This window comes from Berghia stephanieae, chromosome 1 (assembly GCF_034508935.2).
Source record: "Berghia stephanieae isolate SIO BIC M18660-M18661 chromosome 1, UCSD_Bste_1.3, whole genome shotgun sequence".
NCBI lineage: Eukaryota > Metazoa > Mollusca > Gastropoda > Nudibranchia > Aeolidiidae > Berghia > Berghia stephanieae.
In genome coordinates, this window is record NC_088360.1 from 74,839,098 (window position 1) to 74,852,388 (window position 13,291).

General features: G+C 40.2%; 1 protein-coding gene across 4 annotated transcripts in view; it reads right to left on the minus strand.

Moving 5' to 3' along the window:
- Positions 1–6,901: 6,901 nt before the first annotated feature.
- Positions 6,902–13,291, minus strand: part of LOC144956948 (uncharacterized) — a 64,963-nt gene continuing 58,573 nt past the window's right edge. For 3 of the 4 annotated variants that reach the window (XM_078887822.1, XM_078887804.1, XM_078887796.1), the window contains 2 exons: positions 12,880–12,980; positions 6,902–8,960 (listed from right to left, as the gene is read on the minus strand). In XM_078887822.1, coding sequence (XP_078743948.1) covers positions 8,460–8,960; positions 12,880–12,980 — 602 coding nt within the window. In that variant the 3' untranslated portion in view covers positions 6,902–8,459. The remainder of the gene's footprint in view (positions 8,961–12,879; positions 12,981–13,291) is intronic. The other variant, XM_078887811.1, reaches the window with a different exon arrangement.

A 13,291-nucleotide genomic window follows, 5' to 3' on the forward strand; every position in this document is an offset into this window, starting at 1 on the left:
GATAGAGATAATGATGTGATAGTGTTTGTTATAGTCAAGGTGGTAGGAATGATGTGATAGTGTTTGTTATAGTCGTAGGGGTGGTAGAATGATGATATGGTGGGGGTTGTTGTAGTGGTGGTGGTAGAGTTGATGATATGATGTGGTTGCTGTAGTAGTGGTGGTACGGATGATGATGTGGTGGTCGTTTTTGCAGTACACTGCTGTTTATTTCTTCATAAAATCGGATCACTTAGTTATACTGCTGGAACCCAGCAAGTGACTGACAATAGCAGCTGCATGCTGTAAAATTGGCTACCTGGACGGGGATTCCCCTTTTTTAGGGTTAAGACACAAAGTATTGCATTTTCATGATGTAATATAACACCATATCTAGATGACCACTCACATTACAATAATATTAACTTATGGAACAGACAGTACTACTTTCACTTGTTATGTTGGTTCTTTTTTCGTTTTATTGTGATTATTCTGATAGGTTTTATAAGCAATTTAAAATCCCTACTATTTTAAAATATTTTTGTTGTTTTGCGGACAATAAAAAATTAAAATCTTTAAAATCAGACGTTGGATTCCGAAACTTATTAATGCTTTGTCCAGTCTTAATATTATTACACACAGTAAAACATTCATTTTCTGATTCAACACATTTTAACTACGTTTTTAATGGTCATAAATGTAATGGGCTGGACATCTGGTATGTTCTCTCCATTTGTATTTTGTATTGTATTTAAAAGATATGGAGATAAGTTGATTAAACAATTTAACACACTCCTGAAGAACATATAAAGCAATATATTGTGTGTGTAGGTTTTACTTCACTATTACAAATAGAAACAAAACCATCGTCATTATTGTTTGTTTTGTTTTTGTTTTTAGGTGTTTAACGGCGCTTTCGACACTATTTAGGTCATTTAAGCGCCCGTTTCTGTCTTTCATCAATCTTTTATCGGCCCCGAGGGGCAACAGCTGATCAAAACGTGTACTGTTGTAATAAAATCTTTATAAAATCATAATAGTTACATGTTTGTTAAGTAAAAATATCTATTTACAATTTCTGCAGGAGTTCACATTCCTGCAGATACTTTAAAATTGTAAGCGGATCGACCGACTGGAACAGAGACTTCAAGTCTCTGTTATCATAATGTTGTGACCTTATCTGTTCTAATTCTGTACATTCAATTAAAATGTGTTGAACTGTCAGGTCACAGTTACATGTTCTGCAGAGGGGTTTTTCATCCCTCTCCAGAAGGAAACGGTGAGTGAGGGCAGTATGTCCGATCCGGAGTCGAGTTATTTTTACCTCGTCTCTTCTTTTTAGCCCCGAGTTGGGTCTGGGGCCGAGGTCACTTTTAATTTGTTTTAATTTGTTATGTACATCTCGACTCCAGGATCGTTCCCATTCCTTTCGGACATGTTTTTTTATATTGATTTTTAAATCCGCGTGTGGGATTTTACTGCCCTCTTGTAATTCTTGGCTCACCGCCTCTTTTGCCAGTCGATCCGCTTCTTCGTTCCCCTGGATACCCACATGACTAGGTACCCAGAGAAAACAAACTTTCTTTTTCTTAATAAATAATTTATTTGCACCTTCCAAGATACTTATGAGTCTTGGATCGGTGCAATAAAAATTTGAGATCCCCTTAAGTACGGACAGCGAGTCAGACAAGATCAAGAATTTATTTTTATTCGATCTCTCAGCCAAACGGAGAGCATTTAGGATTGCTCTCGATTCAGCTGTAAAGATCGAAACATTTCTATCCAGGCGAAGTGATCCTGTGCCTTCCGATGAGTGATAGGCACATCCTACTGCATCTGCGCTCTTTGAACCATCCGTAAATATGTGAGTATGGTTTTTGTATGTTTGTAATATTGCTTTTAGTGTCTGTTTGTAAATATGTGGGTCTGTTTGTGATTTTTCCAGTTTTGTTAGGTCCAAATTTATGTTTGGTCTATATATGGACCATGGTGGTGTCTTTGCCTGGACGTATGGATGTATCCTATCTAGACTGATGTTCATGTCTGCGATGTCTTTTTTTATTCTGCAACCTAATGGTGGTGTCATTTTTGGGTGCTTGCGAAATTTTTCTTCTAGTGTCCTATCCGTGTAGTGTACATGTTTGTGTGCTGGGTTGTCGTGCAGCGATGTGACCTTAGTAACATACTGGAGAGCCAGTTTTTTTCCTCCTGAGATGGAGAGGTGGCTCATCTGCCTCAGCATAAAGGCTTGCCACTGGAGAAGTGCGGAAAGCCCCGAGTGCCAAGCGCAGTCCCTGATGATGAATTGGGTCCAGCATGCCTAAGTAGGATGGTTTTGCAGAGCCGTATACAAAAGATGCGTAGTCCAGTTTTGATCGAATAAGGGTTCGGTATATCTTTAGAAGAGTGTTTGTGTCCGAACCCCATTCCATGCTCGACAGAACTCTCATTATTCTCATTGCTTTCATGCATCGCAGTCTGAGATCTTTGATATGGGCGAGGAAATTTAGTTTCCTATCAAAGATCAAACCCAGGAATCGGGCTTCGTCCTTTACCTCAATTCTGGAATTGTTGAGATAAAGGTCAGGCTGTCTAATGCAGGTGCGTTTTCGGCAGAAGTGGACAGCTACTGTTTTTGATGGGGAGAAGGAGAAACCATTGAGATTTGCCCACTCCGACAGTTTGTTTAGTTGGAGTTGTAACTGTCTCTCAATGGTGTCCATACTCGATTTACTTCGATAGCATACAAGAAAGTCATCAACATATAAGGAACAGTCAACATTCTGTCTCATTGCATTCACTATTGAGTTTATTTTAATCTCAAACAGAATGGGAGACAGAATGCTACCCTGTGGAACTCCCTCTTCCTGATCAAATGGATCAGAAAAGGTGGATCCTGCTTTGACCTGAAAGGATCTGTTGTTTAAAAATGCTCTGACAAACATTGGAAGGTTTCCTCGTAGACCAAGATTGTGCAGATCTTTGAGGATTCCGAATTTCCAAGTTGTGTCAAAGGCCTTCTCAAGGTCAAAGAAGATTGCTACCAAGTGCTCACCTTTGGCAAAGGCCTCACGAATGAAGCTCTCTAGTCGAACAAGGTGATCAACAGTTGATCTGTTCTTTCGAAAGCCACATTGGAGGTCGGAGAGGGAGTTGTTGTGTTCCAAGTAGAACATCAGACGCTTGTTGACCATTTTCTCCATCAGCTTGCATAGGCAGCTGGTGAGGGAGATTGGTCGGTAGTTTGAAGCGTCCGAATGGTCTTTCCCAGGTTTTGGGATTGGAATCACGGTGGCCAGATTCCAACTAGGTGGAAAAGTCTGTGTTGTCCATATCTTGTTATAGATATTCAAAAGGACAACCAGACTATCTTGTGGAAGATGTCGGAGTATTTCATAACTGATGTTGTCAGGACCCGGTGCTGTGACATTTGTGTCACGGAGGCAGGCACCCAACTCCTCAAGTGTAAATGGTTTGTTGTAGTCTTCAGTGTTTGTAGATGTAAAGTTTATTGGTGTGTTTTCTGCGTTTTGTTTATGGCGCAGAAATTGTGGTGTGTGGTGTGCAGACGAGGAGTTGTGCGCCAGCCTCTCGGCCAGAGTGTTGGCAATGTCTTGTTCTGTTTCAGCCACGGATCCATCGGGACGTGTCAAGTGATTTAGTGAATCACTATCGGATCCCTTCAGTTTCCGTAACATCTTCCACACCCTATTCAGGGGTGTCTGGCTATTTATTTTTGAGACAAAGTTTTGGAAGGATCTCCGTTTGTTTTCTCGGAAGATCTTCCTACACTTTGCTCGTAGTTTCCTAAATGTTGCGAAATTCTCAGGGATTGGGAATCTCATCGCTTTCCTGTATGCTTTTTCTTCTTCTCCCGTAGGGCCGCTCGACATTCCTCTGAAAACCAGGGATTGTGTTTTCTCGGTCTACCAGAGGTTGTTGGTATTGTCGAGCTGCAGATATTTGTTAAAATATTTTTGAATTTGTCATAGCTGTCCACCTCTGTCGTAAGGAGTCTGTGACACTCCTGTGAGAAAGTTTCCCAATCTGCTCGCCGTACACTCCAACGTTTGGGCTGTGGGGCCCTTGAAGTCGGGGTGATGTCGAGGCAGACTGGAAAATGGTCAGAACCGTGATCGTCATCGATCACAGTCCAGGAGAGATCTGGAGCTAATGTAGGATCACAGAAAGTGAGATCGATGGCAGACGTGGTAAGATTGTGAATATTTACCCGTGTTGCCTCGAGACCGTTTGCCAAGTATACATCCATTTTCATTATGAAAGCCTCCACTGCCTTTCCCCTCTGGTTTGTGTCTGTGTTTCCCCAGAGAGGACTGTGAGCATTGAAATCTCCCATTATCACATAGGGAGGGGGGAGTTGGTTTAGAACTCCCTCTAGCTCGGCAGACTGGAGGCGATGATCTGGTGGGATGTACACAGAGCAGATGGTGATTGGTCTGTGCAATGTCACTCTCACTGCTATTGCCTGTAGATTTGTTTTCATAGGTATCAAGCGGTGGGGGGTGCTCTTCTTCGTGAGAATTGAAACTCCCCCACACGCTATCTGGCCATCAGAGTGAATCAGATGATTGGCCGTATATCCTTTTACTGTGTAGTCGTCTGCTGGTAATTTTGTTTCCTGCAGACAGACTACATCAGGATTCCTCTGGAGGAGGAGGTCCAATTCTGTTCTATTTGATCTGATCCCTCTGATGTTCCAGGAAATTAATCTTGTCTGACCAGGTATCCTAATTTTTTGTGGGGAGGTTAGGCAGTATGCCTGCCTTCAACCCTTTTACTTTTATTCTCCTAGGAGGAGAGACTTCCATAGGAGAAGGAGGCCCTGTGGAGGGCCTCTCGGTTTTTTTAGGGCTGAGTTTTTTTGAACCCTTGGGATTTTTAGGTCCCTCTGGGTTCTTAGATTTTTTGGGGCTTTGAGGCCCCTCAGGGGGATTTGTGGATCCCCCCACTGGTGTTGGTGGCTCCATATTCTGGGAAGGGGTGGAGTTTTGTTTTTGGGGGGATAGAGAGGGCTCACGGGAATGGAGATGGGGGGTGGGTCCAACATCCACGCCCATGAGGGGGAGAATTTTTTTTGTTTGGGGAAGGAGGGGGGGGTGGAGGTCGCCTTGGAGGTGGATGTGGAGGGGGCTGCAGGTTCCACATCTTGAACCTCCAATGTGTCAAAAAGATTTTTTGACACATTTGCGACCTTGTTTTTAGGTCTTGATGGCTTTTTCTTTTGAGGACTGTCTTTTCTAGTCTGTGCGATTTTGCCATGGCTGTTTTGGTTATTACCAGCAGCCCTGGCAACTTCTGCATAACTCTTGACAGAAGCAGCGACCTGCCGAGGGGGGCAGATCACTGCTTTTGCCTGAGCAAACGTACCGCCGTAAGTGGCTCTGTATGTCAAGATTGCCTTTTCTTCTTGCCACTTAGGACAATCTTTCGAATGTGCTGCATGCTTGCCTTGGCAGTTCAGACAACAAGGGTCCACTTTGCAGTTTTCCTCATTGTGGTCTTCTTTGCCGCAGCGGGGGCATGTAGCTTTACGGCGGCAGTTTGTTTTAGTATGGCCGTACCGGTGGCAGTTAAAACATCTCATGGGGTTCGGGACGTAAGGCCGAACCTCCAAGTCGAGGTATTCAATTCTTATTCTCGACGGGGGTCTCGGGCTGTCAAAAGTCAGGATCCAGGTGTTGGTCTGGATTGTGCTGTCGCCGCGGCGGATGCTAACCCGCCGAGCTTCGACAACACCCTCCAGTTCCTCAACCATCTCCTGCTCCGAACAGCCTACCAGATCTCTGCTTCTTATGACACCTTTTGACCTATTGAGGCTCCTGTGAGCCTCAACGGTGACTGGGATGTCAGAGAATCTGGTACATTTCAAGAGGTTCTCACTCTCTTGTCGACCCTGCACTTGTATCATTAAAGTGCCAGAGTTGTTCCTGTTCACTGCCTTTGGTGTACCGGCGCCATTTGCTTTGAGTGCCTTGCTGATGGTGAAGATACTCAAAGTGTTAAGTTTTATGTTTTCCTCATTCGGTTGAATTACCAGGAACGGCGAGAATTTTGGGGTTGCCATTCCTGGTAAGTCATCAAGAGTCATCGGGGCTGTAATCTTTCTTTTCTTTCCTGTCTGGGGTGGGGCTTTAAGGGGAGAGTTTTTCATATTTTTGGCCATGATATTTATAAGTTTTTATTCAACCCGGCTATATTGTGCCCACTAGCACGGCTCAGTCCCACACTTGGGGGGTAAGGCACTCACCGAAGCTATACTCCTCAAGTCTGGCCTCCTCTTGTCCTTCCATGGTCCTTGGGAAAAAAAAAAAAAAAAAAAAAAAAAAAAAAAAAAAAAAAAAGGACTCGAGGGGTGGAGTTGGGGGACGTCCCGCCTCCAGGCCTTTCTCTCGGATTGACCCTAATCTTTGCGTTGCACAAAGACTGACTGCTGATTCAGAGATGACAAACCATGATTAAAAAGAAATTTCATGGGGGACAGGAACTAGATATGGTTTTAAATCTAGTCCTTCCAATCTCTTTGCCTAAATGGAGGGGAGTGCCAAAAAATAGATTACACCAAACAACAACACCATCACAGTGGCGTAGTAGATAATAGAAGCAATGAATATGGTAGAAAAAGGCATCTCTCTCTCTCTCTCTCTCTCTCTCTCTCTCTCTCTCTCTCTCTCTCACACACACACACACACACACACACAAACATGCATACATACACACATACATCCTGCATATATACACACATACAAACGTAAAAGACAGGCTAAGAGAAATGCATCAGAGACACACTACACCTAATTCATATCACTGACAACAACGATATAACATCAACAGTTAGTACAGATAGTATTCCACAAAGGCAATTTGACTGGGGAAAATAAGAAGAGGCGGGGGGGGGGGGGGGGGGGGGGGGGGGGGGGGGTTACTCAAACATAGCCAAGATAGAGAAAATAACAGTGGCACCTCCTTGGAATTAAGAGACATTCAGACAATATTCACAATGTACAAGTAGTGCAGCCGGTCAATAAAACCTTCCCACATCAATCAACAGAGACATGAATGAAACAAACCTATTCATTTCATATTTCTTAAATCAGTAACAGATGTGTAGTTAAGAACTATTATTGTAGGGCTACTTGCAGAGTGTATATATATATATTCCTGTACTACAATAAGTATGACTTCTTCACTCCTTTACCATATTCGTGGGAACGTTTAATGATAAAACTGTAGAATTGGTGTTGTAGAGTGTTCCATGGTCAGTGGGAGTCCAGGAAATGATTATGACATTGTTTACATTGTGTAACTGGTCCAAATTCATCACCCACGATAGCATGGACATCTCATAGACTGCTAGATATTCCCAGTGAAATTTGATACCCCTCCCCTACACTTGTTACATATTTGTTGAACTGAATTAACATTAGTGCAATAGAAAGTAGACAGTTTGTACTATGTACTAGTGGGAATAATAATAAACTGCAACGTCTGATTGTTGTTGTAGGGATTCCAGAAATATTTGATTTAAATGATAAATGTAGTGAAAATGTGAGTCTACTTTGCTGTCTTCCTGAGAAAGAAATATACTGATGATATCTATGATATTTAGTCCACTGTGTGAGGGGGATTTCAATCTATAACATGAGTGATATGGGTTTACATTTAAGATAATTGTCACTTGGCTATGCCATTATTTATCAGACCAATTAGACTACTCGCTTCACTGACTGCAGGCATGTGCCATGCCAGAGCGCAGGTAAAGAGAAGGAGAGTAGTGACCTCTTGACCTAGCATCTCAACTAAGTGATCCGCTGGTAAACCACTGTGAGTAGCAGTGGTGGTAGAGATGATGATGTGGTGGTGGTTGTTGCAGATGTAGTGGTGGTAGAGATGATGATGATGATGATATGATGATGTGGTTGTTTAGGTGGTGGAGATGATGTTGACGATGTGGTGGTGGTGGAAGTTGTAGTAGTGGTGATAGAGATGAGGATGATAATGATGATGTCACAGTGGTTCATGATTACATAAACTTCTTAATTCCAGTTGGTAATATAATGGTCATTATTTCTATTTTCGGGAAAAAAGGTAAACTTCCGTATTTTCCGGGATATTTATTATTATTATTATCATCATCATCATTGTACTATTATTAACATCACCATCATTATTATTGTCCTCATAGGTATCGTTATCAGACAATGCTCAAAATCACAGCATATTAAGGGACTCGGTATTAAAACAGTCAGACTTGAAATAATAGTACGGTAGAAAAAAATTTAAATCTGCAAACACAGAGCACTTCACTCTGTGAATTTGATCATTTTCAAATATAGACATGTCTCAAAACAAAATAGATGTACATCAAACAAGAATAACAATCAAAGTTCAACAACATAACCAAAAAAAAAACAAAATAATTATATGATATTTCTGATCTCTAATACTGGAACAGTGTTTGGTCACTGTTTGTCGTTCATGAGAAGAGATCTATACCTCAATGCTATACGATTGATGCAGCAAATTTTCAAATCACGTTGGCCCTTTTCATTTAACTTCTTTCTACAATTAACATAAGCAAAGTGGTCCTTAATATTCACAATTGGATTTATTTTGCATGATGCAGATGCAATATCTTCTTCTTCTTCAGGCATTTGAAAGTCATTTCTTCTTTTGAGAGCTTTATCTAAGATTTTGCCAGTTTTTGAAGGCAATTTACGTAGATTATATTTATTTGTTGCTGGACTGGAAACTAGTTTATTTGATTGTTGTGTTTCTTTAAGACTATACTTAGCTAATGTTTCGTTATCCTTTGCTCTAGCTTTATATTCACTGATCTTAACACTAGAAACTTCATCAATTTCTTCATCTGGATCCTTGTAGTGTTGAAAATCATTTAAGGAGGTGACTCTCCCCTGATTAATTTTATCCTGCTTGAATTTACTTTTCATTACATCATCATCCTGAAACAAAAATAAAAAGCGAGTTAGACATAGATTTAAGTATTATTTGACATTCCATCTTCAGGCGTTTTGAATACAGATATGATGGTGAAAACTTTTAAAAACAAACCCTAAAGTGTTCCAACTTTGGGCATCAATGAGATACCGCTTTACAATGCTGGTGAGCAAAGTAATTACTAAATCAATTTCTGCCGTACAACGACAAAACCCCGTATATTCGAAATTGGGTCAAACAGACATTTTTATATCATTGTGATCAGAATGACACCCTGCATCTACTCACAAAATATTACAAGGCAATTCTTAAAAATAAAAAAGTTAAACCTTTTTAAAACACCGTATGTTGCTATTTCTATCAGCTGATGCAGCGACAAAACCCCGTAAGTCCAGTTATACGGGGTTTTGTCATTGCATTGCCTCGATACGGGTTTTGTCGTTGTATAACCGGCCGTGTAGTACCGTATAAATTGTAAATTCTTCATTAGCTTAATACAAGTCGATCATAAACATCTTTTCATTCTTTTCCTTCCTTTTCCTTATCCCCAACCTCCTCCTCCTCCTCTTCTTCTTCTTCTTCTTCTTCTCTCCTCCTCTTTCTCTTCTATTTCTTCTTCTTCTTCTCTTCTTTTTCTTCTTCTCCTCTCCTCCTACTTTTCCTCACCCTCTTCTTCTTCTTCTTCTTCCTCCTTGTCCTCCTCCTCTTCCTCACCATCCTCCTCTTTCTCTTCTATTTCTCCTTCTTCTTCTCTTCTTCTTTTTCTTCTCCTCTCCTCCTACTTTTCCTCACCCTCTCCTTCTTCTTCTTCTTCTTCTTCTTCTTCTTCCTCCTTGTCCTCCTCCTCTTCCTCACCCTCCTCCTCTTTCTCTCCTTCTTCTTCTTTTTCTTCTTTTCCTCTCCTCCTCCTTTTCCTCACCCTCCTCCTCTTTATCTTCTTCTTCTTCCCTCCTCCTCCTTGTCCTCCTCCTCTTCTTCACCATCCTTTTCTTTCTCTCCTTCCTTTACTTCTTCTTCTTTCACTTCTTCTAATTCTTCTTCTTCTTCTTCATCTCCTCCTCCTCCTCCTCCTCCTTGTCCTCCTCCAAATCTCCTTCTCCTTCATCTTCTACTTCTTCTTCTTCTCCTCCTCTTCCTCACCCTCTTACTCTTCTTCTTCTTCTTCTTCTTCTTCTCTCCTCCTCCTTGTCCTCCTCCTCTTCCTCACCATCCTCCGCTTTCTCTTCTATTTCTTCTTCTTCTTCTCTTCTTTTTCTTCTTCTCCTCTCCTCCTCCTTTTCCTCACCCTCTTCTTCTTCTTCTTCTTCCTCCTTGTCCTCCTCTTCCTCACCCCCCTGCTTTTTCTCTTCTTCTCTTCCTCCTCCTCCTCCTCCATACCTCCTTCTTCCTTTTCTTCTCCTTCTTTTTCTTCTTCTCCCCTCCTCCTCCTTGTCCTCCTCTTCCTCACCCTCCTCCTTTTTCTCTTCTTCCTCTTCTTCTTATTCTTCTTCTCCTTCTTCTTCTTCTTCTCCCCTCCTCCTCCTTGTCCTCCTCTTCCTCACCCTCCTCCTTTTTCTCTTCTTCCTCTTCTTCTTATTCTTCTTCTTCTTCTCCCCTGCTCCTCTTTCTCTCCTTCCTTTTCTTCTTCTTCTTTTACTTCTTCTTCTTCTTCATCATCATCTTCTCCTCCTCCTCCTCTTCCTCACCCTCCTCCTTTTTCTCTTCTTCTTCTTCTTCTTCATCTTCTCCTCCTCCTCCTCCTTGTCCTCCTCCACTTCCTCCATATCTCCTTCTTCCTTTTCTTCTTCTCCTTATTCTTCTTCTTTCTCCTCTTCTCCCCTCCTCCTCTTCCTCACCCTCCTCCTTTTTCTCTTCTTCTTCTTCTTCTTCTTCTTCTTCCTCTTCTTCTTCTTCTTCTTCTTCTTCTTTTCTCCTCACCCTCCTCCTCCTTGTCCTCTTCCTCTTACTTCATAACGAAATATTATCAGTAGTAAATAAATTTGAAAGACCCGATGTAACACTCGGTTCCCAATACATAAAAATATAGGCCAAACGCCGAGATACGGTATAGCACGCGTCATGATGCAACGACAAAAACCCCGTATAATGTGAGATACGGTGTTTGCACCACTCCAATCGGATACCGATGCAGTGACAAAACCCCGTATAACAGTAAATTCAGATTTTCGAATAGTACAGGTTTCTATTTTTATACATCAAATGTGATAGAATAAAAAAAGACCTTTCGATTGATACCAAATTTGCATCAATTCTCCGCATAGTTATTGTAAAAAGTTGAAGTAAAATTTGAAAAGTTTTTCGGCTCTCCTGTAAAATCACGTTTTGCCATTATACGGGGTTTTGTCGCTGTACGGCAGATTTCATGAACATCGATAGTATGTATCTATGTATAATGAAGACCAGCCATATAGAAAAACAAACATCCAAAAAACCCTCCGAAAACTGCAGATTTTGAATAAATCTGATTTTCAAGAAAAAATTGGTGTTCAATTTGATTACATATTCATTCCTCAAAATATCAATGTGTTATACAACTTTCCTCTTGGTCTTGAAATTCCAAATCGAGAGAAAAAAAAAAAAAAATTTGGCTTTTTAAGATCGATACACTATACCATTTAAATTTGTTTATACTACAGGTCTTACAATGCTAAAGAATGTGGATGTGACACACAGACCTGCTTCAGGCAAGAAAGATGAAATCTGTAATTTCTTCTTTATTAAATATTAAAAACAAAACAAACAAAAAACACCCAAAAAAAATCATCCAAACATGACAAATTAACCTTAATATAGATTTTATTGTAACCAAAATTATTTGAGGTCATCTGATGTCAATAAGAATTAAATATCATAGACTTATCTTTCATGCCAAGTGCTATTCCTTCTTCTCCTTCTTCCTTTTAAGTCTGTAACTTAAGATTTTGAAGATTCCACAGACCACAGTATTTTTCTTTCATTGGAGATATGACACTATTCCACTGTCTTAATGTCGATGGTACAAAAGTGCATCTACTCTTGAGTGGGGAACCATAAACTTGGATGACTTCATTTTGTTGAATATCACTGAGGGGTAATTTAACTTGATCGTTTAGGCCTTTGCAAAATATTTTTACTTTGTCTCGCTTTCATCTCTGTTGAAGTGCTTCGAGATTTAAATTAAGTTTCATGTTTTTTATCTTTGTTGTTTTAATCTATAAATTTCACTGCTCTGTTTTTAATTTGTTCGATTTCTTGGATTTCTGATTTGTGGTGAGGGTCCTAGACAGAACTATATTCTAGTGTAGGTCTAACAAAGGCTTTGTAGCACTTTAACTTTATTTCCCTTCAACTGTCGTATACGTTTCTTCTGAGGAAGCGTAAGGTAGAGTTTGCTTTTTGTATAAGTGTATGACCTTCCCAATTTAGTTTGTTAGTTATTGTTACTCCTAGATATTTCGCCTTGCTCACTTCTTATAGTGCAGTGTTATGTATTGTGTATGTTGAATGTATGGAAATATGGGCACATTGTAAAAAAACCCAAAAAGAAATGAACTGATATTTTCAATCAAAATGAATATCTTCAATCTAAATATTCTAAGTGTTGTGTCAATCTCAGTGCTAGGTTTTTAAAAAACTGGAGAACTGACCTTGTTCAACTAAAAGAAGTGTGTTACGTAATGCAGAATGCACAGTAATTTACAGTGCACTACAGTGAACGTGCTGGTACAATCGGTTGGAGACAGGACAATGTAGTGAAGACAAATGGAGAAGAACATGGCATCATTAAGAAAATCCTTAACAGAAGGGAAAAAAAACCCCCAATAATTTTATCACTCAAAACTAAAGAAGTTTCCATACCATAAGTTAATAAAAACCTAAATTCCTGAATTTGGTTATCCTATAAGGGTAAAACATGATAAATTTGCTTAATGTTGAATCATTCACCATAACCTCTTTTGGCGACAATCCTTGTTTCTGCTTTAATTCAACTCCCGGCATGTAAATTTCAATTCCTCCCAATTCCTTTGCACACTTTGATTTGGTAGCTGTAAATAAATTTCATTGATTAAAAATTAAATTCAAAACAATCTTGACCATGAAAAATAACAAATAAAAATTGTAATACTCTCCAACATTAACATACATAGATCTTCTGTTATCTTTTAACCAGCAGACTCTTTTCCAATTTAAACGCATGATTTGTGACACATCCTCAAGCCAGCTCAAACAAATTTAGCTGGTTGTTTACAAAAAAATAGATCGGAGGAAGTTGACATCACTCTGCTCTTTGTTGTTTCTAGACCACTCGTGTGATTAGTTATCACTAGATTTGCTCAATTAGAATATAAACGTTAAA